The sequence below is a fragment of the Dictyostelium purpureum genome, assembly GCF_000190715.1.
Source record: "Dictyostelium purpureum unplaced genomic scaffold DICPUscaffold_336, whole genome shotgun sequence".
Taxonomy (NCBI): Eukaryota; Evosea; class Eumycetozoa; order Dictyosteliales; family Dictyosteliaceae; genus Dictyostelium; species Dictyostelium purpureum.
In genome coordinates, this window is record NW_003519672.1 from 22,271 (window position 1) to 35,075 (window position 12,805).

General features: G+C 23.5%; 6 protein-coding genes across 6 annotated transcripts; 4 read left to right on the top strand and 2 right to left on the bottom strand.

The window, feature by feature from the left end:
• Window positions 1–2,044: 2,044 nt before the first annotated feature.
• Window positions 2,045–2,905, top strand: DICPUDRAFT_157055 (uncharacterized protein; the record flags this gene model as incomplete). The annotated part of the gene is made up of 1 exon (XM_003292296.1): window positions 2,045–2,905. The coding sequence occupies one exon, from the start codon at window positions 2,045–2,047 to the stop codon at window positions 2,903–2,905; it is 861 nt and encodes a 286-aa protein (XP_003292344.1).
• Window positions 2,906–3,347: 442 nt separating this feature from the next.
• On the bottom strand, window positions 3,348–5,114 carry DICPUDRAFT_82967 (uncharacterized protein; the record flags this gene model as incomplete). The annotated part of the gene is made up of 1 exon (XM_003292305.1): window positions 3,348–5,114. The coding sequence occupies one exon, from the start codon at window positions 5,112–5,114 to the stop codon at window positions 3,348–3,350; it is 1,767 nt and encodes a 588-aa protein (XP_003292353.1).
• Window positions 5,115–5,275: 161 nt separating this feature from the next.
• DICPUDRAFT_157057 (uncharacterized protein) lies at window positions 5,276–6,960 on the bottom strand (the record flags this gene model as incomplete). The annotated part of the gene is made up of 2 exons (XM_003292306.1): window positions 5,276–5,897; window positions 6,242–6,960. The coding sequence occupies 2 exons, from the start codon at window positions 6,958–6,960 to the stop codon at window positions 5,276–5,278; spliced, it is 1,341 nt and encodes a 446-aa protein (XP_003292354.1).
• A 477-nt stretch (window positions 6,961–7,437) lies between these two features.
• DICPUDRAFT_40410 (uncharacterized protein) lies at window positions 7,438–7,962 on the top strand (the record flags this gene model as incomplete). The annotated part of the gene is made up of 1 exon (XM_003292297.1): window positions 7,438–7,962. The coding sequence occupies one exon, from the start codon at window positions 7,438–7,440 to the stop codon at window positions 7,960–7,962; it is 525 nt and encodes a 174-aa protein (XP_003292345.1).
• Window positions 7,963–9,319: 1,357 nt separating this feature from the next.
• Window positions 9,320–9,927, top strand: DICPUDRAFT_157060 (uncharacterized protein; the record flags this gene model as incomplete). The annotated part of the gene is made up of 4 exons (XM_003292298.1): window positions 9,320–9,568; window positions 9,630–9,704; window positions 9,788–9,821; window positions 9,902–9,927. 4 exons carry the CDS (start codon window positions 9,320–9,322, stop codon window positions 9,925–9,927), a joined length of 384 nt encoding a protein of 127 aa, XP_003292346.1.
• Window positions 9,928–10,729: 802 nt separating this feature from the next.
• DICPUDRAFT_157061 (uncharacterized protein) lies at window positions 10,730–11,247 on the top strand (the record flags this gene model as incomplete). The annotated part of the gene is made up of 3 exons (XM_003292299.1): window positions 10,730–10,981; window positions 11,042–11,116; window positions 11,188–11,247. 3 exons carry the CDS (start codon window positions 10,730–10,732, stop codon window positions 11,245–11,247), a joined length of 387 nt encoding a protein of 128 aa, XP_003292347.1.
• Window positions 11,248–12,805: the final 1,558 nt, after the last annotated feature.

Below are 12,805 nucleotides of genomic sequence, written 5' to 3' on the forward strand. Positions count from 1 at the left end.
AAGAATAAAGTAACCCCCAGTGAATGGTGAGTGACTTAAAAAAACCCCAATGTTTGATAAATGACATGAAAACATACAATTAAAGAGAATGAACCAAACCGCAATGTATGATGAACGATTTGAAAAAACCACAAAATATGATGAACGATTTGAAAAACCATAAATGACTTGAAAATCCACAATTAAAGGGAATAAACTAAACCACAACTTATGATAAATGATTTGAAAAACCCAATGTTTGATTAATGACTTAAAAACTAAAATTAAAATGAATATGCTGAACCCCAATGAATGATGAGTGACTTGAAGACCCCAATTAAAAATAATATATTGAACCCCTATGTTTGAATGTCTCGAAAAGCCCGATTAAAAAGTATATACTGAACCCCAAATGTTTGATGAATGACCTGAAAACCCCAATTAAAAATAATAAATTGAACCTTTAATTATTGATGAGTGACCTGAAAAAAACCCCAGTGTTTGATGTATGACTTGAAAACCACAATTAAAAATAATATACTAAACCTCCGATTTATTTGAATATAAGTAACGCCCAAAGTATGGTTAATGAAAGAATATAAAGTACAAATACCTGAAACTCATTTAAGTCCAGTTGTTGAATTTACTAAAACCGGGTAAGAAAAATTTTTTTTAGTTGTGATATAACAACAATTCTAAAATCAAATCAAATTTATTATAATAATCATAAACATATATCACATTTATTAGAAAAAGACAAACATATATTATTTTATAATTATCATAAAATTTAGACACATTTTTAATTTAAATAATCACACATCTATTATTTTATATTTATCATCAATTGTAAACACATTTTTAAAATTAAATATTTTTTTAAATTAATTTTATTTTTTTAAAATAATATTTTTCAGTATAAATTAAAATTCAAAAATAATTTTTAGTCAGAGAGAATAAGAGAGAAAATAATATAGAGAAAGTAATAAGTAATAGTTTAGTTATAGAATTTATAAATAATAATAATTAGTAATTTTTAGTTTTAATAAAGATTAGTTATTTTTTAAAATATAATTTTTAAATATTTTTATATATTTATTTTGGTTTTATTATATTTTATTTTATCTTTATTTTGTGTTTTATTATTATTATAATTAATTACATTTAGTTTATAATACATTTTGTTTTGTAATTAATTCATTATATTAGAGTTCTTAAATATAACAACAGTTATATTACATAGTTTTGTAATGAATCGACAGTCTATATCTTTAAGTAAAAATGTATTTTATAACTGCTTTTTAATAACTGCCAAATTCCAGTATTTTGTAACTGCTTTTTAATAATAACTACCAATGCCAGTATTTCAACTACTTAAGAATTAGCTTCTAGAACTAATCTCATTCAGTATAAATACATCAAGTCCTCAGTCTAAAATTTTAGAGTTTCTTAGTTAGTTTATTTTAGTTAGTTATATATATATATGTTTAAACAAGTAATAAAGATAAATAATAAATAAAGTATATTTCAGTGTTATCATAATTGTTTTAAGTGTTTTTAAGTTATTTAAGTGTTTTAGTGTTTATTATTTAGTTTGTGTTAATATATTTTATTGCGTCTCCATAAGTGTTTATTTTAGAGTTTATTATATTTTCGTTAAGTATTTTAGTTGTGTAACTTAGTCATAATCATATACCTTTTCATTACAGTTTTTGTAACTCTTCCCCGTTGGTCTAGTGGTGAGGATTTTCGCCTGTCACGCGAAAGGCCCGGGTTCAATTCCCGGACGGGGAGTCCTTTTTTCTCCCAATAAAAAATCTTCCAAGAGATTTTACAAAATTTGGGATCAAGCTAACTGTTCCAAACCCAGTCACAGCAGGTTTTCCGAATCACACACGAATTGACATTAGAAAGACAAATTGGTGAAGATTGGAGATAGTGAAGATAGAAGATTAAAAATCTTTAAGATATCTCTCTCTCAAAAGAGAACCTATATAACCTCCTTAATGAAAGAGATACCACCAACAAGATGAACAAGTTCATCACACACTGCGACGATTACCATATGGTAATTGGAAATATCAACTCATCCAATCAAGACATTGAAAAAGTGTTAAAAGAACAACTTAACCTAAAAATTGACTTCTTCCTTTCTCACATCAAAGTCAACAAAAACAATACCTCCTTTTTCCACCTCATCGAAAGCAAAAATAACCCAATCAAATCAAAGCTACTCCAATCACCATACTATCGTATTAAGATTAAGTCTGCAACAAAATCAAAAAATCATCCTAACAACAAAATCAATCAATTAATCAATGAAGATATGTCCAGGGTCTCCACTGATAAAGAAGTTGATAACAACATTACCAAAATGAATCAATTAATCAATGAACATTTTTCGGGGTCCGCCACTGATAAAGAAATTGATACCATCACTACCATAATGAATCAAATGATCAATGAAGACTCGTCGGGGATCTACACTGATAAAGAATTTGAGAACCTCATTACCATACTCAAAAATGATTGTGCCGACTCTAATGATCAAGATGATGATCACAAAGAAACTATTTCTGATAACGAATCTAACAATCCAACTAACACAATAGATAATGATGAAATATCTAATGATGAAACAAACAAACAAATAAAAAACCAATCACCTCAAGATGACAATAAATCATCAACCAACAAGCCCTTAAGAACATCCAGGGTTAACGCACTAAACAACATCCTTACAAGATTAACTTCACAAAATTCCAAAAATGAAACCGCCATAACAAATACGAATACCACTACAAAAAGTAACCGTACTCGAAATGTTAGCCAAATATCCACACCAATCAAATCCACTACGTACCAATCAGGTAGTCCGAAATCACCTGCTATCGAACAAAAATCTAAGAAAAAAAAAACTTCTTAAACTAGATAGGTTGATTCAACCATACCCCAACCCTCACTACTCTTAAACTAGATAGGTTATTCCAACCTTACCCCAACCCCTACTTCTTCTTATATTTTAATATAAAAAAACCACGTCCGCTCCCCCGAAAAAACCTTCTGTATGTATCACGAAGCCTTCTTTTTTCCCCCGCGGGAAAAAAAAAAAAAAAAAAAAAAAAAAAATAAATATACAATTATTTGTTTGTGAAAACTAAAACAGAAAACAGAAAACTGAAAACTAAAAAAATAAAATTTTTCAATTTTTTTATTTTTATTTTATTTTTAATTTTTAATTTTTAATTTTAAATAATAAATTATTTAAAATAAAGGAAAATATAAAGATATTATTTAGTTGAGATATAATTATAACTGTAATATTCATTTAATTCTAAAATGCATATGAATACATTACATGTAAAGAATTAGAAAAATTTTTTGAAGAAATTTTTTTTTTTATTTTGTTTTGTATTATTGCTTTGGTTTGTGGTACTATTGTCTACATTTTCCGATTTAGCAGCAGATATTAACCTTAAAGAATTCAAAAAGGATGTTGTTGCATTTGTGGGTGATAGGAATACCGAGTTTATTGGTTGGTGGTCAGGTTTTTTTTTTATAAATGAAAATTCATTATTACTAAAAGATAATAGTGTTTCTGGATTTTGAAATAATTGGAAGGCCCAAAGTCTGAAGCTATTTATTTTATTTTTATTATTACTTATTATTAATTTCACTTGTTCGATAGTTTTTTCATAATTCTGCAGGGCAGATTGATTTAACTCGAAAATAATATTTAAAGGGTTATTATAGTTATATTTTAAAATACATTCTGATAATATTGGATCAATACAATTGTAAATTATAAGATTTTCTAGATTTTGAATATTTGAAACCATTAAACTGAAAGATTCCAAAAAAGATTGTGAAAAAAGATTTCTATTATAGCAGCATTTATTAGAGTTTGAAATTGTTAAGTTTTTTAATTGATTTTTTTCTGTTAATAAACTGCAAATTGAGGACCAGTAGTGGTTAAAGATGGATTGAGAAATATTGCTATCTCCGATTCTTTCACAATGGATTAAGGAGTTACAATGGCAACTTTTTAACCATAAAGACTTTCTTTCGCTGTTATTCGATAAAAAATACACAAGTTGATCAAAGCAGATCGATATTTCAAAACTCTTGATATTGGTCGATGAATTTAAAGAATAGTAAATATCTTGAATTGATGTATATGAAAATGGTAAAATATATTCTTCAATTTTTCTTAAATAGTTGATTCCTTCCGATTGATAATGCTCTGATTGTTTTCTTGGTAAATATTGATGATACTCTAAATTTAGTTGGTTTGTTTCGTAATCATCTTGATTAAAACCACTTAGTTCTCTGAAAGGAAATTGGGTATCTTCATCAAGCTTTAGACCCTTTAAACTGTGAAACCATACCTTTATAGAATGTACCACAACCGACTCTTCTGACCTAGGTCTTATAGTTAGCGATAGGACATTATTAGTTTTTGAATTTAAAGAATTTATATTTTCATTTTTAGTGTTTGAGGTAATTTCATTATTATGGATTATTATTTCTATTTTATTATTATTATTATTTATATTATTGTTACTGTTATCAATATTATTATTACTATTATTTATATTTAATAATTTATTTATTTTTAATTGATTTATAAAAAATAAGTTTGACCACTGCATGAATAACCCAGAAATGCTTTTTATTATTAATTTCTCTAAATTTGGTAAACTCTTTATTATTTCTCTACCAATAACGTCTGGGTATATAGTTTTTTCTTTACAATGAACTGATCCAGTTAAACTATTATAAGTTATTTTTAATATTTTAATGTTTTCTGATTTTATAATTGAATAGTTTATTTTATTATTATTATTTTCTGTATTATTATTATTAATTTCTTTGAATAAATATTTTGAAAGTGGATAGTTATAATCTACATAATTATATTTATATTGAAAACCCTCTGATACTGATATATTATGCTGTATTATATCAAACCATTCCTTGCAAACAAGTGCTAATGATAGTGATAATTTATTAACCCTTTTCTGTAATAACTCTTCTCTAGTTTGATTTGAATCTGTGTATTCTAATGAAAAATTTATATAGTCGCACAGAAAAAATAATATTTTTTTTCTTAAATATACAGGTAAGGTTGTCATCTTAATTCTATAACAAACAATATAAATAAATAAAAAAAACTGTTGGTGTAAAAATTATAAAAATAAAATTTAAAATAAAAATTTTTAAAAAATTAATTTTTTTTTTTTAAATTTTAAAAAAAACCTGTGTTGATAAAATATCTAAATTTATTGGTATTGGTTTATTTAGTTGATTTATTGAAATTGGTAATAAATTGGGCTATGTCTTCGAATTGGGTATAGGTTTCTTTATTGTATTTAATGGTTTTAAGTGATTTTGGTAAAATCTCTAATGTAAGAGGATGGTTATAATCATTTGGTAATACTAAAGTTACAATGGAATCTGGTAGGTCACCTTGGTTGATGGGTTTACTATAGTTTGTGGGTAGTTTCAAAAAAATAACTGACGATGGGATTATACCTTTGGATAATTCGTGATTGTAATTGGTGCCTAAACTTAACTCTTCTACTGATGGTGGAATAGCACCCACGATTGTGATCTTTTGATTAAAACAACTTCCAAATATCAATTTTTTTACTGATGGCGGGATTAAACCAATTTTATTAATTGATTGATCGAAAAAGTAACCAAATTCTAAATTGATAACACTTTGAGGAATTGTACCAATTTCTAGCTCCATATTATAATTTCCCATGAACCTAAGTGTTTGAATTGAGGCGGGTAATAAATTTGGGTATATCTTTTGATTGAAAAGATATTCGAAAGTGAGTGAATTTATAAAAGGTGGAAGATCGTTTTTGAATAATGGTTCGAAAGAATAATACTTTAAATTAAAGATATAGCTTTTATTTTTTAATTCTGCCAGTTCACTATTTTTGAATATGGATATACTATAAAACAATGGATATTGGCGGAATATCTCTGATCTTATTGCAAGGTTGTGCCATACTTTATAAAATAATTCGTCTAAGCTTTTCTGACTATCCATTAATTTATTTACTGTTCTTTTATTATTAAACAAAAAAAAACCTAATTATTAATAAAAAATAAAAAAAATTGAAAAATTAAAAAAATAAATTAAAAAAAAAAAGAAAAAATTTTGAAAATTTTTATTTGAAATCATCATATGATGTATATCTATTTTTGTATTCTTTGAATTATTTTATTAATAATTTAAATGTGTTACATTGAAATATAATATCTGATTTTTGGAATTAAATTTCTTATAAAGCCTGGGCAATTTGGATGGGCTTGAATTTGATTGACTGCCATATCAAGTTCGGCTATTCTTTGTTTGATGGATGCGTTGTATACATAACGGATTTTAAGATAACGGAAATAAACCATAACGATAATGATACCGTAAAGACCAGTGGTGAAAATACTGATAATTAAAAATATAAAAATGTTTATTTCGAGTGATACTGCGAGACCACGTGCTTTTTCTTGTTGTGATTTTAATTTCTGTAAGAGGCTTTGAACGAATGGAACTCTACCAGTTAATGGTATGATTTTGTTTAAAAGATGATAGAACGAATATATGAAATTTGGTACTAAATAAATTAATGATGGAGTTGCTAAAAAGTAAAAAATAATGCAGTAAAGAACTAATTGGGCGTTTTCATTTTGCAATATTTGCATTGCTAACTCTTTAGTTGGTTTTTTTCCTTCGTTTGATTTAAAAATTGGTATAATGTATGCAATGGCCGCTGCGAGTAATGATCTATAATAAAAGTTTGGATTTCCTATGAATAAATATGATAATGTAAATAATGTGGTTGCTGATTGTGCGACCAACCAAGAATAAATTAAAAATTTATTAAACATAGGTGGTTGTTGTGGTGGTCCACTATTAGTCCTATTGGTTGATGATTGAGGTGGTGGTGATCTATTTGTTGAACTCATTTTTTATACTATATAACTATTTATATTAAATTATTATAATTTTTATAATTTATATTAATATATATATTGTGTGTGGGTAAACTTAAAAAATAAAAAAATGAAAAAAAAAAAAAAAAGTAAAAAAAAAAAAATGAAAATGAAAATGAAAAAAAAAATGATGACTGTGTAAAAAAAATAAAAATAAAATAAAATTAAATAAAATTAAAAGAAAGTTTTTTTTTATTTTTTAATGAGAATAGTACCTATTTCTTTACATTTGAATTCATCACTTTCCCAAAAAGAAATACTTTTTTCTTTATTCGAAATAAATAAAAATTTTTATTTATTTATTTTTTTATTTTTTTTTATTTTAATTTTTTTTTTGAATTTTTTTGAATTTTTTAATTTTAAAATTTTTTTTTTTTTATTTCATTTATTTATTTATTTTTGGTTTTACATTTAAAATATCTAATTCGATACATATATATAAATATAAAAATGTCAGAAGTTGAAAAAATTTATACAGAAGATTTAAGAAAAGGTATATTACCAAGTAAAATAAAAGGACGTGGAGGTAATAATGTAGATTCAATGGAGGTCGACAATAGCGAAAGATATTCGGGCAAGGGCGGAGAATTTCATTCATTAAAAAATAACGAAGAAAATTCAGAAGAATATGGACAACCATTAAAATCAATTGAAGGTTATATTGTATTTATATCAAATATTCAAGAAGAAGTTCAAGAACCAGATATTATGGATTTATTTTCAGAGTATGGCCAAATTAAAAACATTCATTTAAATATCGATAGAAGAACTGGTTTTATAAAGGGTTATGCATTAATCGAATACGAAAATAAATCCGAAGCTGAAGATGCTATAAAGAATGGTAATGGTCTCGAGTTGGCCGGTAATGCATTACATGTTGGTTGGGCTTTTATTACTGGTAATACTTCTTTACCAGCTCCAGTATTTAAAACAAATAAAAAGAATTATCCAAAAAAAGGTGAAAGAAGATTTTAATAATAGTTATAATAAATAAAATAAATAAAAAAAAAACTTTAAAAAAAACTAAAAAAAAAAAAAAATAATATCTATAGCCATAATAATAATAATAATAATAATAATAATAATAATAATAATAGATAGATATAGATAATTGTATAATCAATAGAATTAAATATAATACATTAATATCAAAAGTAGTTTGTGTAAAAAAAAAAAGAAGGAGCATAGGCGATAAAATTATAAGGTTATCGGAAAAATTATTATTAGTATTACTTTTCAATAGCCACACAACAATAGCAATCAACCCAATCAATTGATCCAATCATAAAATATCTTTGGTCACTAATCTTTTAAATAAATAAAATCAAATTGTTAAACTCTTATACTAAAAATAATAAAATTATATTAGTTATAGAGTATTTATAAATATAATATTAGAGTGCATGTATTTGTCGATATTTGATACTTACATTTAATAATCATATCCTCAAACCAATTTCCCATTTTTTTTTTTTTTTGAAAGTTCACTATGTGACAACCTTTTGGCGTGTACAAATAATGATTTTTATCACCAAACTTTTGTTAATAAAAAAAATATATAAATTTCATAAACCGTTTAAAATTTTTTACATTTATATTATTTTTTGTTCATTAAAGAAATGTTTCAAACACAAATAAACAACATGTGTATTCCTTCATTTTCAAAACCAAATAAAGTTTCTCATAAATAAACAGTTCCCATTAATTACCACATTGTTACAGTTTGATATAATAACAACAAAAACGGTTTGAAAATTATTTTTTTGTGGAAAAAACAAGATATTTTTGTTAACAATCTTTGCGTTTTAAGATTTTTTTTTTTTTTTAAAATATGGCAAATTATAACCTTCCTTTTTATTTGTTTGTGATATGTCTGAAAATGTGTTGCCATTCACAAAATTTTGTTTGATTGTTTCCCAATACCTTAGTTTTTACATTCACAAAGCAAATGTTATCAAAAAAAAATTTAAAGGAAAAATTAATAATTATTGATAATTTTTTTTTATTGGTTTATTTTTTTTGCAAAGATATAAAAAATAATCTAATTTCTTTGAAATTAATTAATTTAAATTTTAAAAGTGGTTAAACAATTTAAAAAAAAAAATCATAATAGTATCTGGTCTGATGATTGGTTACATTATTCTATTTTAATACTTTAATTTTTTTGTGTAACAGTTTTTAATTTTTTTTTGATAACTTTTTCTTGTAAGTGTTCAAAATAAATTTTATATAAATTAAATTTTTTTCATTCATATTTATTAACTAAATTATCAAACAATTAATTTTTTTTATTATAAATTATATATATTATAAATTTTTATAAAATAAACAAATGAACTTTCAAGCATTAATTGATGACTATTTAATCGGTCTTGGAATGACTGCAGGTGCTATAATCGGTATCACTGACGGAGCTGTAAGAGCAGTAGCTGGCCCAGGTTTCAACTTAAAAGCTGGTGAAGGTTTAAAAATTATTTCATCATATAAAAGTGTTTCAGATGTTCTTATATATGGTATTGTTCTCAATGGTATTAAATATATGGGTATCGGAAATGATGGAAGAAGTATTTATGGCAAAAGAGTAAATATTTAATTCTATAATTGTTTATTAAACAAAAACTAATATCAACGATAAACTATAGGGCTCTGAAGGTTGTACATGTGTAAAAACTGGTCAATATATTGTTATTGGTGTTTTTAATGGAAGTTTGAACCCTGTAAGTTGAAACCATTAAATTTTTTTTTGAAACTTTTATATAAACAAATTTACTAACCACTATACTTATTTTGTTTATTTTAGGATACTGGTTATCAAACTGTTGAAAACTTAGCAGGTTAGTAAAAAATATCATAAATTATAACCTAACACAACATTATTTGGCTAACACAATTCTTTTTTTTTAAAAAATAATAGATAGAATTATTAGTAGTGGAAATTAAAATATTAATATCACAATATATGGTATTTATTTCTTAATCAATACCATTATTTTTTATGATTTAAGTTTATTGTTATAATAAAAAAATTTAAATTATCAATATTCCATTTTTATCTTGTAAAACTTTTTTTTAAAAATTTTTTTGGAACTGTTTGTTTTTAATATATTAATCAGATTTAAATAAAAAATGTAATAATAATACAAATTGATATTCATCTTATTTTTGAATTTGAGTTAATATAATTTTTCACACTTTGTCTTGTCATATAAATATTAATGTGTTAAAAAATACCAAATAAACGATAAAAAACTTTACACAAACAAAAATATAAAGGGTTGTTTATGTTTAAAATACCAATTAAAAATGATAAAAACCTTAATAATTAAAATATTTCCAAGATCAACAAAAAATAAAAAATAAATGAACTCTTAAATAAACCGTTCCCCATTAATTTTTTGGTTATACTTTGTTAATAACAACACTCATATATATTTAAAAACATTTAATAAATACACCCCTTTGGGTGAGGGGTAATACTACAGAAAATCAATTGATAACATTAATCACACAATATATTAAAATGTAAAAATCATAAACCTTTTAAAATTTTATTAAATTTAAATTTAATTTAATTTAATTTAATTTAATTTAATTTAATTTAATTTAATTTAATTTAAATTTAATTTAATTTAATTTAATTTAATTAATTTAATTTTAGTTTAATTTAATTTATTTATTTTTTTAATAAATTATAAAAAGAGAGAGGGGTAATTTTTAATCATTAAAAAACAAATAAATTTAAATGACTAGTTATCAAGCACAATGTGATCAATTATTAAGTAGTGGAAAGGCAACAGGTGTTGCAATTATAAATGCTATTGATGGTAATACATTTGTTTTTGGTGGTTCTAGATTTAATTTAAAAGATGGTGAGGGTGGTGCCATTGTTTCTCAATTTAGATATCCAAAAATCGCATTAGCAAATGGTGTTATTGTTAATGGTATTAGATACACTGCATACAAAGCTGATTCAAGAAGTTTCTATACTAGAAATGTAAATTTTAAATTTTTCTTTTTATATACTATCATACTTATATAATATTATTTTTATTAGGGTGCCACAGGTGTTGCTTTAGCCAGAGCTTGGAAATCTATTGTAATTGTTTTCTATAATGAAACTATATCGGGTGTATGTTGAATTTATCATCACTTTTTTTAAAAAAAATAAATCCACTAACCTATTAAATTTAAAATTAATAGCCTAATGCCATATTTGCATGTGAAGGTGCTGCAGATGCCCTTGGTAAAAATCGTCTTTAAAAATATCAAATGACATTGGATAGTTTAATCCATTGTTAAACTTTTTTTAATTTGCAACAAATAAAAAAGAAAATAAAACTAATAAAAAAATCTGTGAATTATAATATTTATTTGTTTCTATTTCAGTATTAGCATTATTATATTCTTGTTTGGTTTTTTAATTTATTTTTAATATAATATTTAAATAATTTGGGTAAATTGTTTTTTTTGAAGGTTTCCATATTTTTTAAAATTTTAAAAAAAAAAAAAAAAAAAAAAAAAAAAAATTTTGGTTGTTTTTGAATAAATTCATAAAAAAAATTTTATTTTCTTCTAAAAATTTATTAAATAGTCATAAAACCAATTATTTACTATTTGATAAAATATTGATACACCTTCATTAAAAATCTTAGTACTATTCAATTTAATTCAAACTGCTTGGTTTCAGCAGTGCCATCGACTTTTAATGCTGCTTACCCAGAAACTATTGCAAACGTATGTGAGCTAGGTCAAAATCAATCTCAGTATTATAAAGCAAATGAAACTTATTTAACCTATTGTGAAACAATTATAATACTTTCTCTAGACTAATAGTTGTATATTCATAATCTATTATTTTCGCACTCATTAAACTAAAAAAAAAAAAAAAATTGGATTGTAAATATAAAATAACTTCATATTTGAAAACTATTGTTTTCGTATCCCGAAAGTTATTGTAATTAAATTTAAAGTAATTTTTATTTTTATTTTAACTTTTATTAATTTTTATTTACTAGTATTAAAATTTTATAATAAATATCACTCTAAAAATAGATTTATTAAACCCTTAAAATCAAGATCTTATAAGACAATAACAAAATATAAATAAAATTATAAATAAAGATGTATACTAATACATTACCATTGAGACAAAATATATATTTATGCATAAACACACTCACCAATACGCTTTACATTTAATGTAAGTATTGCTTTTAATAATAATACTTTAACAACACACAACTCACCACACACTACACACAAATGTAAATAAAAAAATCAAATACACACAAAGATAAACAGATTTAATAACTTTTTTTTTTTAAATCTTAAAAATTAAAAAACAAAATGAAATTATTATTTTTAACTATAATCAAAACAAAGAAATAATTTTATTTTATTTTTACTACAACAACCATAAAAACAAAAATTTAAATTTGGATTAATTACATTATAATGTCAGTTAAACATTTTGGATTTAAGAGTTTTTTATCTTTATTAATTGGGGAAATATTAAATTAAGATTGATGATGCTAATAATGATGATGATGTTTGAGAAAGGAGTTTTAGAAAAAAAAAAAAAAAAAAAAAAATTTTGGTGTTAACAACCCAGTAATATTATAAAATTTGTTTTTTATACCTACTGTGAATTTTTTTAATGGTTATAGAATTTAGTAAGGTTTTAAATAAACTAATTAAAATATATATAAAGTAATATAATTAATGTATACGACAATAATGGTAATAATCATTATTATAATAAACTTAAACCCCACCTAACTATCTGCACACATACATAAAAAATACTAAAGAAGGGGTG